At 38.0% G+C, this 12805-nt stretch overlaps 1 protein-coding gene across 4 annotated transcripts in view; it reads left to right on the top strand.

Annotated features, from left to right (window-relative positions):
* The window catches only part of NR3C1 (nuclear receptor subfamily 3 group C member 1), a 126330-nt gene that overhangs the window by 74762 nt on the left and 38763 nt on the right, over positions 1-12805 (top strand). For all 4 annotated transcript variants that reach the window (XM_090020973.1, XM_090020971.1, XM_090020970.1 and 1 more), the window contains one exon: positions 10345-10508. In XM_090020973.1, the coding sequence (XP_089877099.1) occupies positions 10345-10508 (164 nt within the window). The remainder of the gene's footprint in view (positions 1-10344; positions 10509-12805) is intronic.

Raw genomic sequence — 12805 nt, 5'->3', positions numbered from 1 at the left:
ATAATGTAATTGAATGTTCTTTAATACTCCTGGTTCTGTAACTGTACTATCAAGAGGTTTTATAATTAAGACTTGAAAGAACAAGTGTTGAACTATACTTAAAAAACCACTATTTTTTGTCATTTATCTTGAATTGAAGAAGGGTTTCTTCAGGAGATTGGATAACCTTGTGTCACACATTTCTGCTAGTTTTCATGGTTCTTTATAGGGCTTTCATTTTTATGACAATCCATAGCTGATATCCCTATTTTAATAATCTAGCCAGAAGATGTTCTTGTTTGTAACACTGACTCACCCTAATGTTTTTTCCCCATGAGTATTCCTCCAAGCCTGCTGGGAGCTCTGGACCAGACTAACTACACTTAGAACCATATGGATGATTTTCTAGTTGGAAAACTAGGATTATTCAATCCTTTTTTGCAGGAGACGCATTAGTAGCAGTTAACATTATGCAGTTAAAGTCTAGTTCACAGCACCAAGAGCATTACCACACTTCCCTTGTTAAGGTTTGGACCTTGAGCTTGCTTTGAAAGGTGCTGGTTAATCATTAACAAAGAAATTGCTACTAATTAAACAACTTGATTTCTAAAGAGCTAATTACTTTACACATACCTCTTTTGAGCTTTTTAGCTAGCCTTTACTTTTTGCCTTCAGGCTTTTCCTTGGCTTTGTGTTTGAAGAGAAGCAAATAAAATCTGCACGTCATGTTTCTAACCACGTGTGTAAACTATGAAGCTATGGTCATGTCACCCAAATAGTCCAGTAGGAAGGCATTTACTATTTAGTTTATATGATATATAAATAGAGAAGACTTGTGAAAAGAGTTCACAATAGATCCTTGAAATATTAAAAAAAATAATAATTACAGGGTTTGCAAATTAGACACCCATACAGCCTAGAGCACTTTTTGCTTGTACATTGCTGTCTCCATAGTGCCTCCTTTTCTTCTTCATTTAAGGGCGAAAAGGACATAGTTAATTGTTTTTTCTGAATTAGATGGTAAATGAATAAGATTCTTCAAAGAAGTAAAGGGTAATTTTTGATTATGAATATATTTGGAATCCTGTTTTTGCCTGTAGGAAGGCAAAACCTTTTGTGCTGCTTTAAATTAAGAGATTACAGTATAAGTAAAGGCTTTTTATTGATTATTCTCTTTGCTAGATTTTAGATATTTAAAAGTCTGTTTTGTTAAACATGCACTTGGATATGTAGAATTCTTGATTCTGTCTCAATCACTGTGATCCATCCTAGTTTCCATATCTGTGTGGCAAACAATATTTAATTTCACACAGCCAGGGACAGACAGCCCCTGGCAGCTTTCCATACAGTCGGTAAATATTGTCCTTATCAGATTTAGCCTAGCCTGTGAGAGATGCCAGAAGTCCAGATTAGACTCTAGACTGTCGGCTACCAGTTAATAATTTATTTTTAGTTTTGTAAGGCTTATAATCTGTTTTCTGTCTCGTGTTTGCATTTGACATGGTATTCATGTAGCAAATGGCCTTATTAAAATTTAAAGCTAACATAGGGAATCAGCTTGGCATAGCCTTACTTTCTGTTATAATAGGAAAATGTTTCTTTGAAAATACATTTTGCTGTAACTGATATGGTGTAACTAATTTAATCTTTGCAACTGAAATAATTGTTTAACAAAACTGTTGTAACCATAGTAGATGTTGTCACCCTTACTCAAGTTTTAAATTACTGACCTATTTCTCAGAAATGCTCAGCATACATAATTGCCATTGAAAAGTGAAAATCTGAAAATCTGCCCTTATATTTATTTTTAAATATTAAGTATAGATACATGTTTCTCTCTTCCTGGATTGCTGCATTTCATAGTATAAATCAATGTGTATGAATGTATATTATAAATCCAGAGTTGACAGGTTTTTGGGGAAAATTATTGAATATAAATGAATAGATGAGAATGGAAGCCTTTTAACAAGGCCAACTTTGTAGTTTAATTTTGTTTTCTAGGTAGCAGCGATGACTGTTACTTACAACAAAAAATATATATTGGTGGAAGCACAGAATAGAAAGAGCAGGTTTTGAGCTGGCTGGCACCACATAGGACTCCATGACAAAGGCTGGAATAGAATCCAGTTCTCTGGAACAGCATTCAACTGACATAATTTTGAGGTGCTCCTTTCTCTTCATAGAGTCCCTTTCTCTTTCACCATGCACCTCCAGTTTTTTCAGCAAATGGGTCCAACATATGACAGTCTCCTTTACTTATATGACCTGGTTCATCCTGAGAACAGTTCCTCTTTACTTAATAAAGCAGAAATGCTTTCAGAAATACTGTATGATTTTGTAACTGAAATTAGCAAACTGCATGCACATGAATGCAACAGTTGATTGTTCAGTCAACCTTATTTCTAGCATTACTTAAATTTTGAGTGCTTGTCTTTGTAGCCCATAAAAATCTCTTAACATAGCTTCCACTGTGGACTTCCTAGGTTTTTAAAACAACAAATTGGAAAAAAACAAAACAAAACCCCCAAACCCCAAATTCCATCAGATGGCATGAAATTCACACACAGGGTCAGCAGGATTGGAAATTTTAGATCTGCTGCACAGACAACGACCACTTGAGCTAATGGCAGTCATGCATCATAGGACAGCAATCACAGGTTGTCATCTGCTGTAATGTGCTACTTGGGGATGCAACTTTGTCGATAGATTTGACAGCATGGTGCGAACATACACTGTTTCTTACCTAGACAGGGGAGAAGGGTAGATGTGAGGGTTTGGAAGCTGTTGCCTGCTTGTGGGATAAGTATCATCTCCTTACCTAATCAGTCCCAGCCTCTCCTTTGTCCTTCATCCCATCTGATTCCTTCCTGTGGCCAGTACAAGCATCTCTCTTCTACCTACTTCAGTTATCTCCTAGTATCAGTTGGGGTAGAGCAGTCTCACTCTACTCCTTTTTCCTTGTCTCGCTTTTAACCTGTTTCAGTTGAATCAGACAGCTTCCTCTTCTTTGTTGTTTGGTGTCAGCAGTCACATCACAGGCTCATGCTCTCAGTTTCGTTGTCCAACTCCAACCTAGTTCTGAGCAACCATTGCAGGGAGAGAGAGACCTGCTCTACAGAATTGGGCCGGAGCATTCGTGATTTGCCTCATGAGGATGACTTGTGTATAATCTGTTTAGCACAGGGAGCGGTAAGAGCAAATTTCAACTGTCCACTTCAAAACATAGTCGAGGGACTAGGACATGTCAAAAAGAAGTTCTCCAGCTTCCTAAAAAGAACTATAGAACTTGTTTTTTGCTATTCTAATCTTAAAAATAGATGAACCTTTTATATTTATATTATCTATACAGATAAGAACTTCAGAGAGAAAATTTAGATCCAAGTTAGACCCAGTGCCTGCATATGTTGATGATATGGAGCTTTCTTATCTCCCTCCCTGCTTCTTTATACTGTCTGCAGCAAACTGACAGGCAAGCAAGCTAGCAGGAGGCTGATAACAGTGTTTATCACCCCATCATCAGCAAAACAATGGCCTCTCTCCATTAGTTCAAACTCTTTTTAAACAGCTTACCAGCTGACCTGTTGATTACCTCCAAAAAGCCCTAAGCAGTCACTGTTCTGTCTGCCTGCCGCAGTGAAAATGGAGACACACACAGAGACACCTCTTGGCATTGGCTAGCATACCACATGCCTAGGGTCCATGTGGCTGGGGTCTGTACTGTGGCAGATAGGAGGGAGGGAGGGATTCCTGCTTGAGCAGAGAGGGGGGATAGAGCAGGGGGAAGCCAGGCAGACCCTGCTGTGCCTGCAGTCTCTGCTGGAGCTCCAGCCTGGGAGCAGAGGAGAGGGGCCAGCCCTGCTGTGGAGCAGAGAGCCCTGCCAAGCCCAGAATGCATGCCAGGATGCTGGGGGTGTCTAGTTTATCTTAACCCAGCAAGGGGTTGGAGACAGACATTGCATAGACCGGTTTGAGCCAAATCAGTTCAGTCTGATACTCCATTTAACCAGGTTTATCTCAAACCAGTTTCAGCCATTTTTAAACTGGTTTATGCGCACTGAATATCTGTTCTGTTACAGGTTTAAACCAGTTTCCGATCACTTCAACCAGTTTATGTGTAATGTCTGTCCCTAGCCTGACTGATAACAGCTTCAGGGGTGTTTGCGATCTCTCTTCCTCCTGCTATAGTAAGCTCTTCTAAAGAACCACCCAATCATTTGTTTGTAGTGAAGGACAGGAGTATAAAATGATGTGTATGTGTTCTCTAAAATCAGTGCTGGGAATAGAGATTTTATGTCTTAAAACTTCAGGTTACGGCTTCATGAATAAATAGAGCTCTTTAGGAAAAATTCAGTAGGAGGATGTTGTCAGGAAAGTTCTTGAAGGATTGTTGTCCTAGCAGCAGAGAATAACAATGGCAACAATGCAGAATGAAGAGTGCATTTTTAGTGGATTAGTGCATATTCTCCTAATCATGTGGGAATTCCAGCTTCCAAAACCAGTAAGAGAAGTAATCGTGACTCACAAAGTTGAAAGTATTATGGAGCTTCCATGCAGTTTTAGTCATTACAAAGCTTGTTGGTTAATGATTACAAAATTTAATGAACTTAAGTTTTCTGGAAATAAAGGCAGGTCATCTGACATATAATCTTACACCTATTCAGGGTGTACGTGCAACAGTATATTCTGGCATTATTCTCACTGCATGGTGGGCCTTGTTAGAATTATGGCAAGAAAAGGCAATTTTTTAATGTAATAAGAGATTATTAACATGAGCAAACAAGGCCTGGGTTCTTTGATCTTGCTTGAGTTCAGAGACAGTGGCTCCTTTGAACTGGGATGGAACTGAGTAATTCACCTTAGAAAGATCTAAATATAAAAGCAGATTGAATGTACAGTCAACCAAAACATGAAAATAGCTGTACTTGCACTTTTACCAGCACATGCCCCTAAAATACTGGGATGCCCCTAAAATGCTTAAGAAAGCATTCTCTTCTCTGGACAGCACTGAACATAAAATAAATGCCATTAATTTCTATACACGTTTCCTTTCTTCCAACTCTTCTCTTCCCTCCTCTCTGGCCCCCTCCAATTCCCCTTCCCCAGAGGACGAATGGTTGTGTAGTTAAGGCAGTGATAATCTCTTATTCACTTTCCACCTCTGGCACAGGCTTCCTATATGATTTTGAAAAAGAAACTTGATCTCCCTATGCCTGTAATAATACCTCACTGTCTTATGCTGTTGCATTAGCTGTTATCTGTAATAATGTAAAATGGAATAAACTGTAAAGTAATTAAGACCCTTCATATCTCTTGATCCCACTGGTAGTTTCTTTGGCTCTCACTGGCACTCTGGACTAGATGCAACTTGCTCTTGATTGTTACTTATCACCTTGTTATTTATATTCCATTTGCCTATAAATTGACTGATTGACGTGTTCCAGTATCTTTCAAAGTTGGACAGACCAGTCTGTAATTCTCTGGGTTCCCATTTTTAAAGATGGGAGCTATGATTACACATTTCCAGTCTTCTGGAATGTCACCAGACCTCCCTAAGTTCTACGCAGTAGGAATCAGTGCCTCTGCTATTACTTCAGCCAATTGTGTACTCTAGGCTGAATTTCAGCAGGCCATGCTAACTTGAAGATAGATACCTGTCTTACTTAAGTAATCTCTAACTCATTCTAGACTGTCTCCCCTTTTGATATGAATTGTGCGAGTCATCTGACAGTTGATCTTTCTTTTGTGCAGACTGAAGTAAAAAAGACAATTTAGCCTTCCCTCTGTAGGAAGGAAGCTTTGCTTTCTTTGGTTGTCCTTTTACTTCTGACACACAGGTAAAATGCTTTTTGTTACCCTTTATAGCTGAAGCTATCTGTACCACAGCTTCTGCCTTGGACTTTTTAATTGTGTCCCTCCATGCTCTTAATATACCCTTATATTCATCTTAGTAATGGGGACAGATTTCTACTCTTTGTTAAGAATCCTTTTAAGTTTTAAGTTGAAGAGTTCAGATTTATCCAAGCAGCCCTCTTAATACACTTCCTTCCTTCGTGGCAGGATAGAATGGTCTTGCACCCTTTATTTTGCCTTTTAGCAGCTCTTTTTCTATTCTTTTTTTCTTCCCCTTAGACTTGGCTTCCAAAAAGAGAATCTGCCTGCCAGTCTCTGAGTTTAACGTCTTTTCTGAAGTTCACTGTTTTTATCCTGCTGTTATGCTTTCTTCCTTGCCTTAGGATTGTGAACTCTTATTTTAAGATCACTGTCACCTAGTGGGAAGCCTCTCGCTTTCAGCTTCTCAACTAACTCCTCCGTATTTAGTGAGAAGCAAATTGAGAAGATCATTCCTCAGTCAGGTTTTTTTTTCCTACAAAAAAAGATAAAACCCACATAAAAAAGTAAGCATGCCTAGCTGAATATGGTGGGAAAGGTTAATAAGGGCAGAGTTTGAGATGCTTGATAATCTCATGTGACACAAGGTTCTCAATGCAGTTTCAAAGTTTTCTTTGTCCATATTCCCTATTCAGCTCTCAGAGGTGGTTCAGTATAACAAGATTTGAAGTTTTTATACAGTTGGTATGTCCATTTAAGCTCAAGTGTTAAACTTCCATTAGCACTGGAGACAACATTTCCATGATATTCTGTTATTTAGCAGCCATCTCAGTTGTTCTCATTGGGTCAAATATTAGGTAATGCTGTCTCCTGGGTGTTTGGGGAAGTAGGTGAGGATGAGTTAAACCCTAAGTACAGCATGCATACTTCAGTATTTAAATGTGTTTATCTTCCATTATCCACAAACCTGAATTTTGGAGCTGTCTAGACTTGTTTCTTAAGCAACTGATTTCCTAAAATCACCTATTCTTATTAACACAACTATATATCACATATTATGTGCTGTTACAAAACACATAATATTTGGAATTCGAATGGTATACTTTGTTTCCTTTTAAAACTTGGGAGAAATGTTTGTGTATCGTACATAAAAAGGTTACTTTTACTGTTAGTCATATTGTAAATCTCAGAGGTGAATTCTCTAGAAGGTTATTCTCTGAAATAACTCCTTAAGTAAGTTTTTCTTTATTGTCTTCTTATTTTGTTTGTCACCATTGGTATGTCTTAATCCCAACTGTATAAAGGCAGAGTCATGGCAGACACTGGATATTAAACCTTGAGAACTTGTAGGTATTTGAAATACTAAGATATTTGAAAAATCTGTTCCTCTATTTCCTTCCTAGATACAGAGGCAGGCAAACTTAAAGTTTCTGACTTTGAGGTGGCTAAGATCCTCTCTCATGGGCTTACTTGTATCTTAAAGACTTCAACCACAATGAGGATTCAAAGTACGCTTCAGAAAGCCATTGTAGAACCAAGCAAAGAAAAACCTCTAGCCCCATTACTGAAGAAGTAGAAAGCAGAGAAAGGTAGTTAGCCAAGTTAGTCTGACATCAGGTAGAAACCAGGTAGAGATGTAGTTGCCTTTGGGCAAGTAAATTATTCAGGCTAGAAAGTACCAAATAGGTATCTGGTAATCTGTCCAGTTTCAGTCCGTAAGAGAGTTTGGTTGTTTCTGTAGATGACAGCTATATTAGCTTGCTGTTATCAGCTACGCTTTGTATATTCAGGCACCTTCCTGTGTATTAAATTGTCTGCTTTTATGTGTTTATCTTACTGTTAGGAAAAATAGTTACCCATGGTTACATTTGTCAGAAAAGATCAAATATTAAAGGAGTTTTCAAAAATAGCTCCTCTGTGTGTTCCTTCATGCTCCTGGATTTATGAATGGATAGTTTTACAGTCAACCGTGGAGAGTTCATGTGGATAGGTTCCCCAGCCCTCAAAAAGATGAGGGTTTGTGAACAAGCTGAGGGGTGTAACAGCTCCACACGACCACTATGACATTCCAGCTGATTGCTGTCGGTTTGATTGCAGATGACCCCAGTTTTCCACCTTTTCAGTCATAGGTTACCAGTGATGAGGTCCAGCTGAGTGGAGAAATGGTGCTCATTGAAGTAAAAGCTGCAGCAATCAGCTGTCTGGCCCATCCTTTATTCAGCAACCTACTGTGAATTGAGTGGATTGTGAACCATTTGGATATGAATGATCCAGGTTCTTACCATGCTAATGCTACCTTGGCTTATTGTTAACGATGTTGAAGATGATTTCCTCCATGTTGAGAGAGGGCATGAAATATTTGATCATGAAGATCTTTGGTTCCAGATACAATGGCTGGACACGCATTGAGTAGCTTGCATAGAAACATCTTTCCATTTCAGAATTAAAATAAATGCTTTAGACTAAATTTAGAAAATGCCTCCCGTATTTGATTTTCATGTGTTCGTGAGCCATGGTTTGTAGGTAAGAAACAGAAATAAATTAGTTTTAAACAACCATTTAAAACTGAGAAAAAAGTAAATTTATGAGAACTCGTTGTTTGAGATGGTGTAAAACTAGACACAATATGTTGTATATCTTTTTTTTTCATGCTGACAGAGTGACTCCAACAAAAAAAAAAAATTCATCCTCTTGATGTTCAGTAAATGAAATTGTGGTTTTCTTCCACATTCAAAGGGATATCCTGGTTTATCCTACTCCCACTGAAATCAGTGACATAGCTCCCATTGACTTCAAAGATTTTAGTCCAGCCCTGGGATAAATTTCTTCTATGCATAAAGGTTGCCAAAACAGTCATATTAAGTTTTCTGTGTTATTGAGAGAGAAGTCATGATATGAAGCTAAAAATTAAGGAACGAGATAAGAAGAAAAAAGAAAAAAAAATTGATTAAGAAGTCTCTCTTTTTTGGGGGGGGGCGCTTCCTACTGGTTATTTATCTCTAAGGTTATATTAGTTTTTTAATGCTAATTTGTTTCTGATTATTAAATCACACTGCTAATGATATTGCTTGCGTTCATGTCTTTTGAGTTCAGTTATATGGTGACATCATGATAATAATTGTGCTTTATTTTTTAAAGCCTTTTAAATCTTTTTTAAAAATAATCATGGCAAAACAGACTTGACTGTTTGATAATTCTGTCCTATTTTCTCTACCGGGGGATTCAGTTTGTCTTTATTACTCATTGGTGGAGCAAACACAAAGGTTTACCTCTACTTGTTTTGGGTTTTTGGAAGTGGGAGGTGGGATTGTTTTCTATGTTTGCAGAGGTACAATTAGTTATTTCGATGTCCTGGGCCAAGTGGTGGAGTTGGAGTGAGAGGGATGCCAAATGTTGGGGAGCAGGCGAGTAGAGAATGGTCAAAGTCTTTTCTGACATGTCATCAACTCATTGCACACCGCTGCAGTGATGTGGGCTCTGGCTTTTGCAGGTGCCAGATGGGCACCAGCTGCAGCAGCCCATGCACAGGGGCTGCCATTCCAGTGCTCCCCTCTGTCTGTGTGTGGGGGCAATTCCCTGCTTCTCCACTGCTTCTCCACCCCTACTTGCACTGCTGTGATTTGGTTTTTATTACTTAATATTTAGGCAAACTAAGTTATTCCATGAAAGATGGTTCCTTTTTTCTCAGTCCACATCGCAGTAGTCTGCTTCAAATTTTAAAGTAAATCTACCCTTTGATGCATTGTATTTTTTCCTCTAGAAATCATTTCACTTCATACTTTGTCTGTTCATGGACTTGAATCTTCTCAGTTAAATTTCCAGATGTTCATCCCACAAAAGTAAAATTTTGTCAAATGCTTTCTAAGCCTGTTGTCATTCTTCCTCTTTTTTTTTTCTTTTTATAGTACATTGCGTAGATTAGAGATCTTGCAAATAACTCTAGGGCAAACCATCTTTGTTTTTGGTTAAACATATTAAGTCTGTCAGCAAAATTCATCAGATTGAATTTTACAAGAAAATTCCTGTTAACTACATGTTCTTTTCCCAAAAAAAACTCCAGGAAAAAACCCACCTCGCATCAGGCACATCTAAAGCAGTGCTCCCAAAATGTTCTGAGTAGTGGCAGGGTTATTTTTCACTTTGCCTAGAAGTCTAGTAAGCTGTAGGAATTCCCTCCTACTGATTTCTTTGTTTTATGGAGCCCTAGTGCATAATGAATTCAAGATGTAAACTCCCATCCTGAATTTCTATGATAATTAGGGAGCCAGAGACGGAATGTTGTTTTAATAATGAATCTCTGAAATAAGCAGGTATAATATTTCAGTGTTGTGCATACACATAATTAACATTTCAGTGTTGCACATACATAATCTAACAACAATAGATTTTACTGGTCTAACAATTGATGTGTTACAGATTTTTTTTCTGGGGAAGATTGTAATTATTGAACACAAATGAGATCTTGTATAATTGTACATGATATGCATGTTTGACAAGTTTTTACCAGAGTTGTAAATGAAATTTATTCCTTTTTAGCCCTGGTATGAGATCTGATGTAAGCTCTTCTCCGTCCACCACCTCAGCAACTACAGGACCGCCTCCCAAGCTGTGTCTTGTTTGCTCTGATGAGGCTTCTGGGTGTCATTATGGTGTTCTAACTTGTGGCAGCTGCAAAGTGTTCTTCAAAAGAGCTGTAGAAGGTAGGATATGTTTTGAAGAATGTATCATTTATTAGGGATTACAAATTTTGTATATATGGGTGATCTAGTTAAGAACAATTTGATACATCTCCCGGGACTTCTGTTGCTCTGTAGAATTCAGTAGGAAACCCCCAAGAACTGTATCTCTAGACTTTCTTTTTTGTAGTAAATAAAATTGATAGTGGTGTGATTACCTAAGGCATGGATTACATTTACATTTACATAATGCACCCATTCACTTGCAGTGTGAAAGGATTTATTGTTATCTTGGCTTGGTTTCATTTGTTTTTCTTTGCTTTTCTTTCTTTGGGTTGTGTTGTTTATTCGTGTCATTTATATGCAGATGGGGGGGTGCTGTGTGTTGTATGGGGGGGGAGAGATGGCTAAAACTCTTTAAGGTTCTAAGTTAAAGTAATGTGTGGTCAATAATTTTCTATCCATTATATCCTAAGTAAATAATCATGTAACAATGTAAAAGCAAATTTCCAGTATTTGTTGTAAATAATAATAGTAATTCTGTTTCTGTACTGTATAAATGTATATTTTATGTATATAATTATGTACATGTAGAGGTAATTGGATAACAGCTTTGTGATAAATGACTTTGGATTGTCATTAGACTAGTCTAATATCAGGAAGGCGTAGCAATGCCCCCAAAGAAAGACTGAATCAGTAGGAGGTAGCAAAAATGATCACTGAGCCCACAAAAATAAGATACGATGTTGGGGTTGCCAGAACAAGTATTGCACAGCATACCCAGTTCTAGGCTCCTCTGGCTGATTCTTTGAAGAATTGCAAATGCCAGAGAAGTTTGGGGCTTTTTTAAGCATTGTGATTGTCACACCCTAAATCAGATTTGTCAGTCTTACTCTTGAAGTATTAGGTTCACTTCTGAGGTGAATCAAATTTATTGGCTACCGTCTGTCTTTTACAAGCAGTGCTAACATGGGAGAACAGCATTGCAAGTAAAAAAAAAATATATATATCCTAACACCTTTACCCCTAAAAAAACAAAGGGATACAAATTATCTTCACAGAAGCTTGTGGGGCAGTCAGGTAAATCAGTTCCCAGGTTTCTTATAGTTGAAAGCTGCGGTAAGTCGTAGCAGAAAATTTAATGGGTAGTCCTTGTTTCTGACCAACAGCACAGAAAACAGTGCAGAATATGTGGCAAGTTGAACCAGCCTTTGAAGTATAACAGGAAAAAATACAAGGACAATCGAAAAGTGCAGTGCTGATTTTAGTGGCAGCTCTCAGTTGCCTCAACAGACTTTGAACCCCAGCTGCAGAGCCACCCATAAAAGCTGACCTTACCTTAATGAGAGGGTTTTTTTGCTTTTGATCAAGTAGTTTTGACAGCTCAAATACAAAAGTCGAAAACATATTTCCACGCTAGAAATTTTTCAGACTCCCTTCGATAAGTGAATCATCTTTCTCTTAGAAACTTGGGTATAGAATCAGCAGACATGTAATAGCAACCAGTTAAACAAGTATGTGCATTTTTGTTAACTTTCTGATTTGTTCTTGAAGAAAGCTGCAAAGAGTGTTTGTGAACCAATATTTATGTTAATAAACACATTGGAATATCATTTGCCTATTTTATGGCTGATTATATGACATGATACAGTAAGAAATGTTACATTTTCAGGCGTTATAGGTAAGTCTCTAGAATTTAAAATTATTTTCCCCCTGTAACAGGGTAGTCTGTTCCTTTAAGAGGGAAAAGACAGCCCTGCTGCAGAAGCCCAAGTATGCAGTTAGCAGTTACTAACCCAGAGCACAGGGTCAGGAGCTGGGTGATGGAGCCGTTTGTGGGCAGGGGGTGAACTGGAACTGGAACCAGAACCCAGATAACATTGCTTGCTACAAAGGAGGGTTGTGCTTCTGTACTGGGCTAGAGCTAAAGGGCACCTTACAGGCTCTTACTTCTGTTACCTACTTCTGCCATCAACCTGTGTCACAAAAGTATCGCCTGGCTTCCGTTTGGTTTTCTTACTGAGCACAAGCTGTCCTTTCCTAATAATACTTAGTTCTCAGCAGAAAAAACATCTCTTTACAAACTAGTTCAGACAGTTAAGATTCATTATTCACTATTATGGGAGGGGCAGGAATAGAGTGAAAAAAGTGAACTAAAAACTAACTACTGAGAAATGACCTGGAGAAAAACAGCTCTTTAATTTATGTAGTTCAATTTGCTATGCTTCCAAGGTCATCTTAGCTTTGGATCCATAGATCCATAAAAATACCAAAGGATTTAGTCTGTCCACTTTACAGATTCCAAAAACCAAGATGTTTTC

Source organism: Crocodylus siamensis, chromosome 10 (genome assembly GCF_052110815.1).
Source record: "Crocodylus siamensis isolate JL-2025a chromosome 10, ASM5211081v1, whole genome shotgun sequence".
Classification (NCBI taxonomy): domain Eukaryota; kingdom Metazoa; phylum Chordata; order Crocodylia; family Crocodylidae; genus Crocodylus; species Crocodylus siamensis.
The sequence above is the reverse complement of the archived record's forward strand: the minus strand, read 5'-3'. Positions and strand labels throughout refer to the sequence as shown.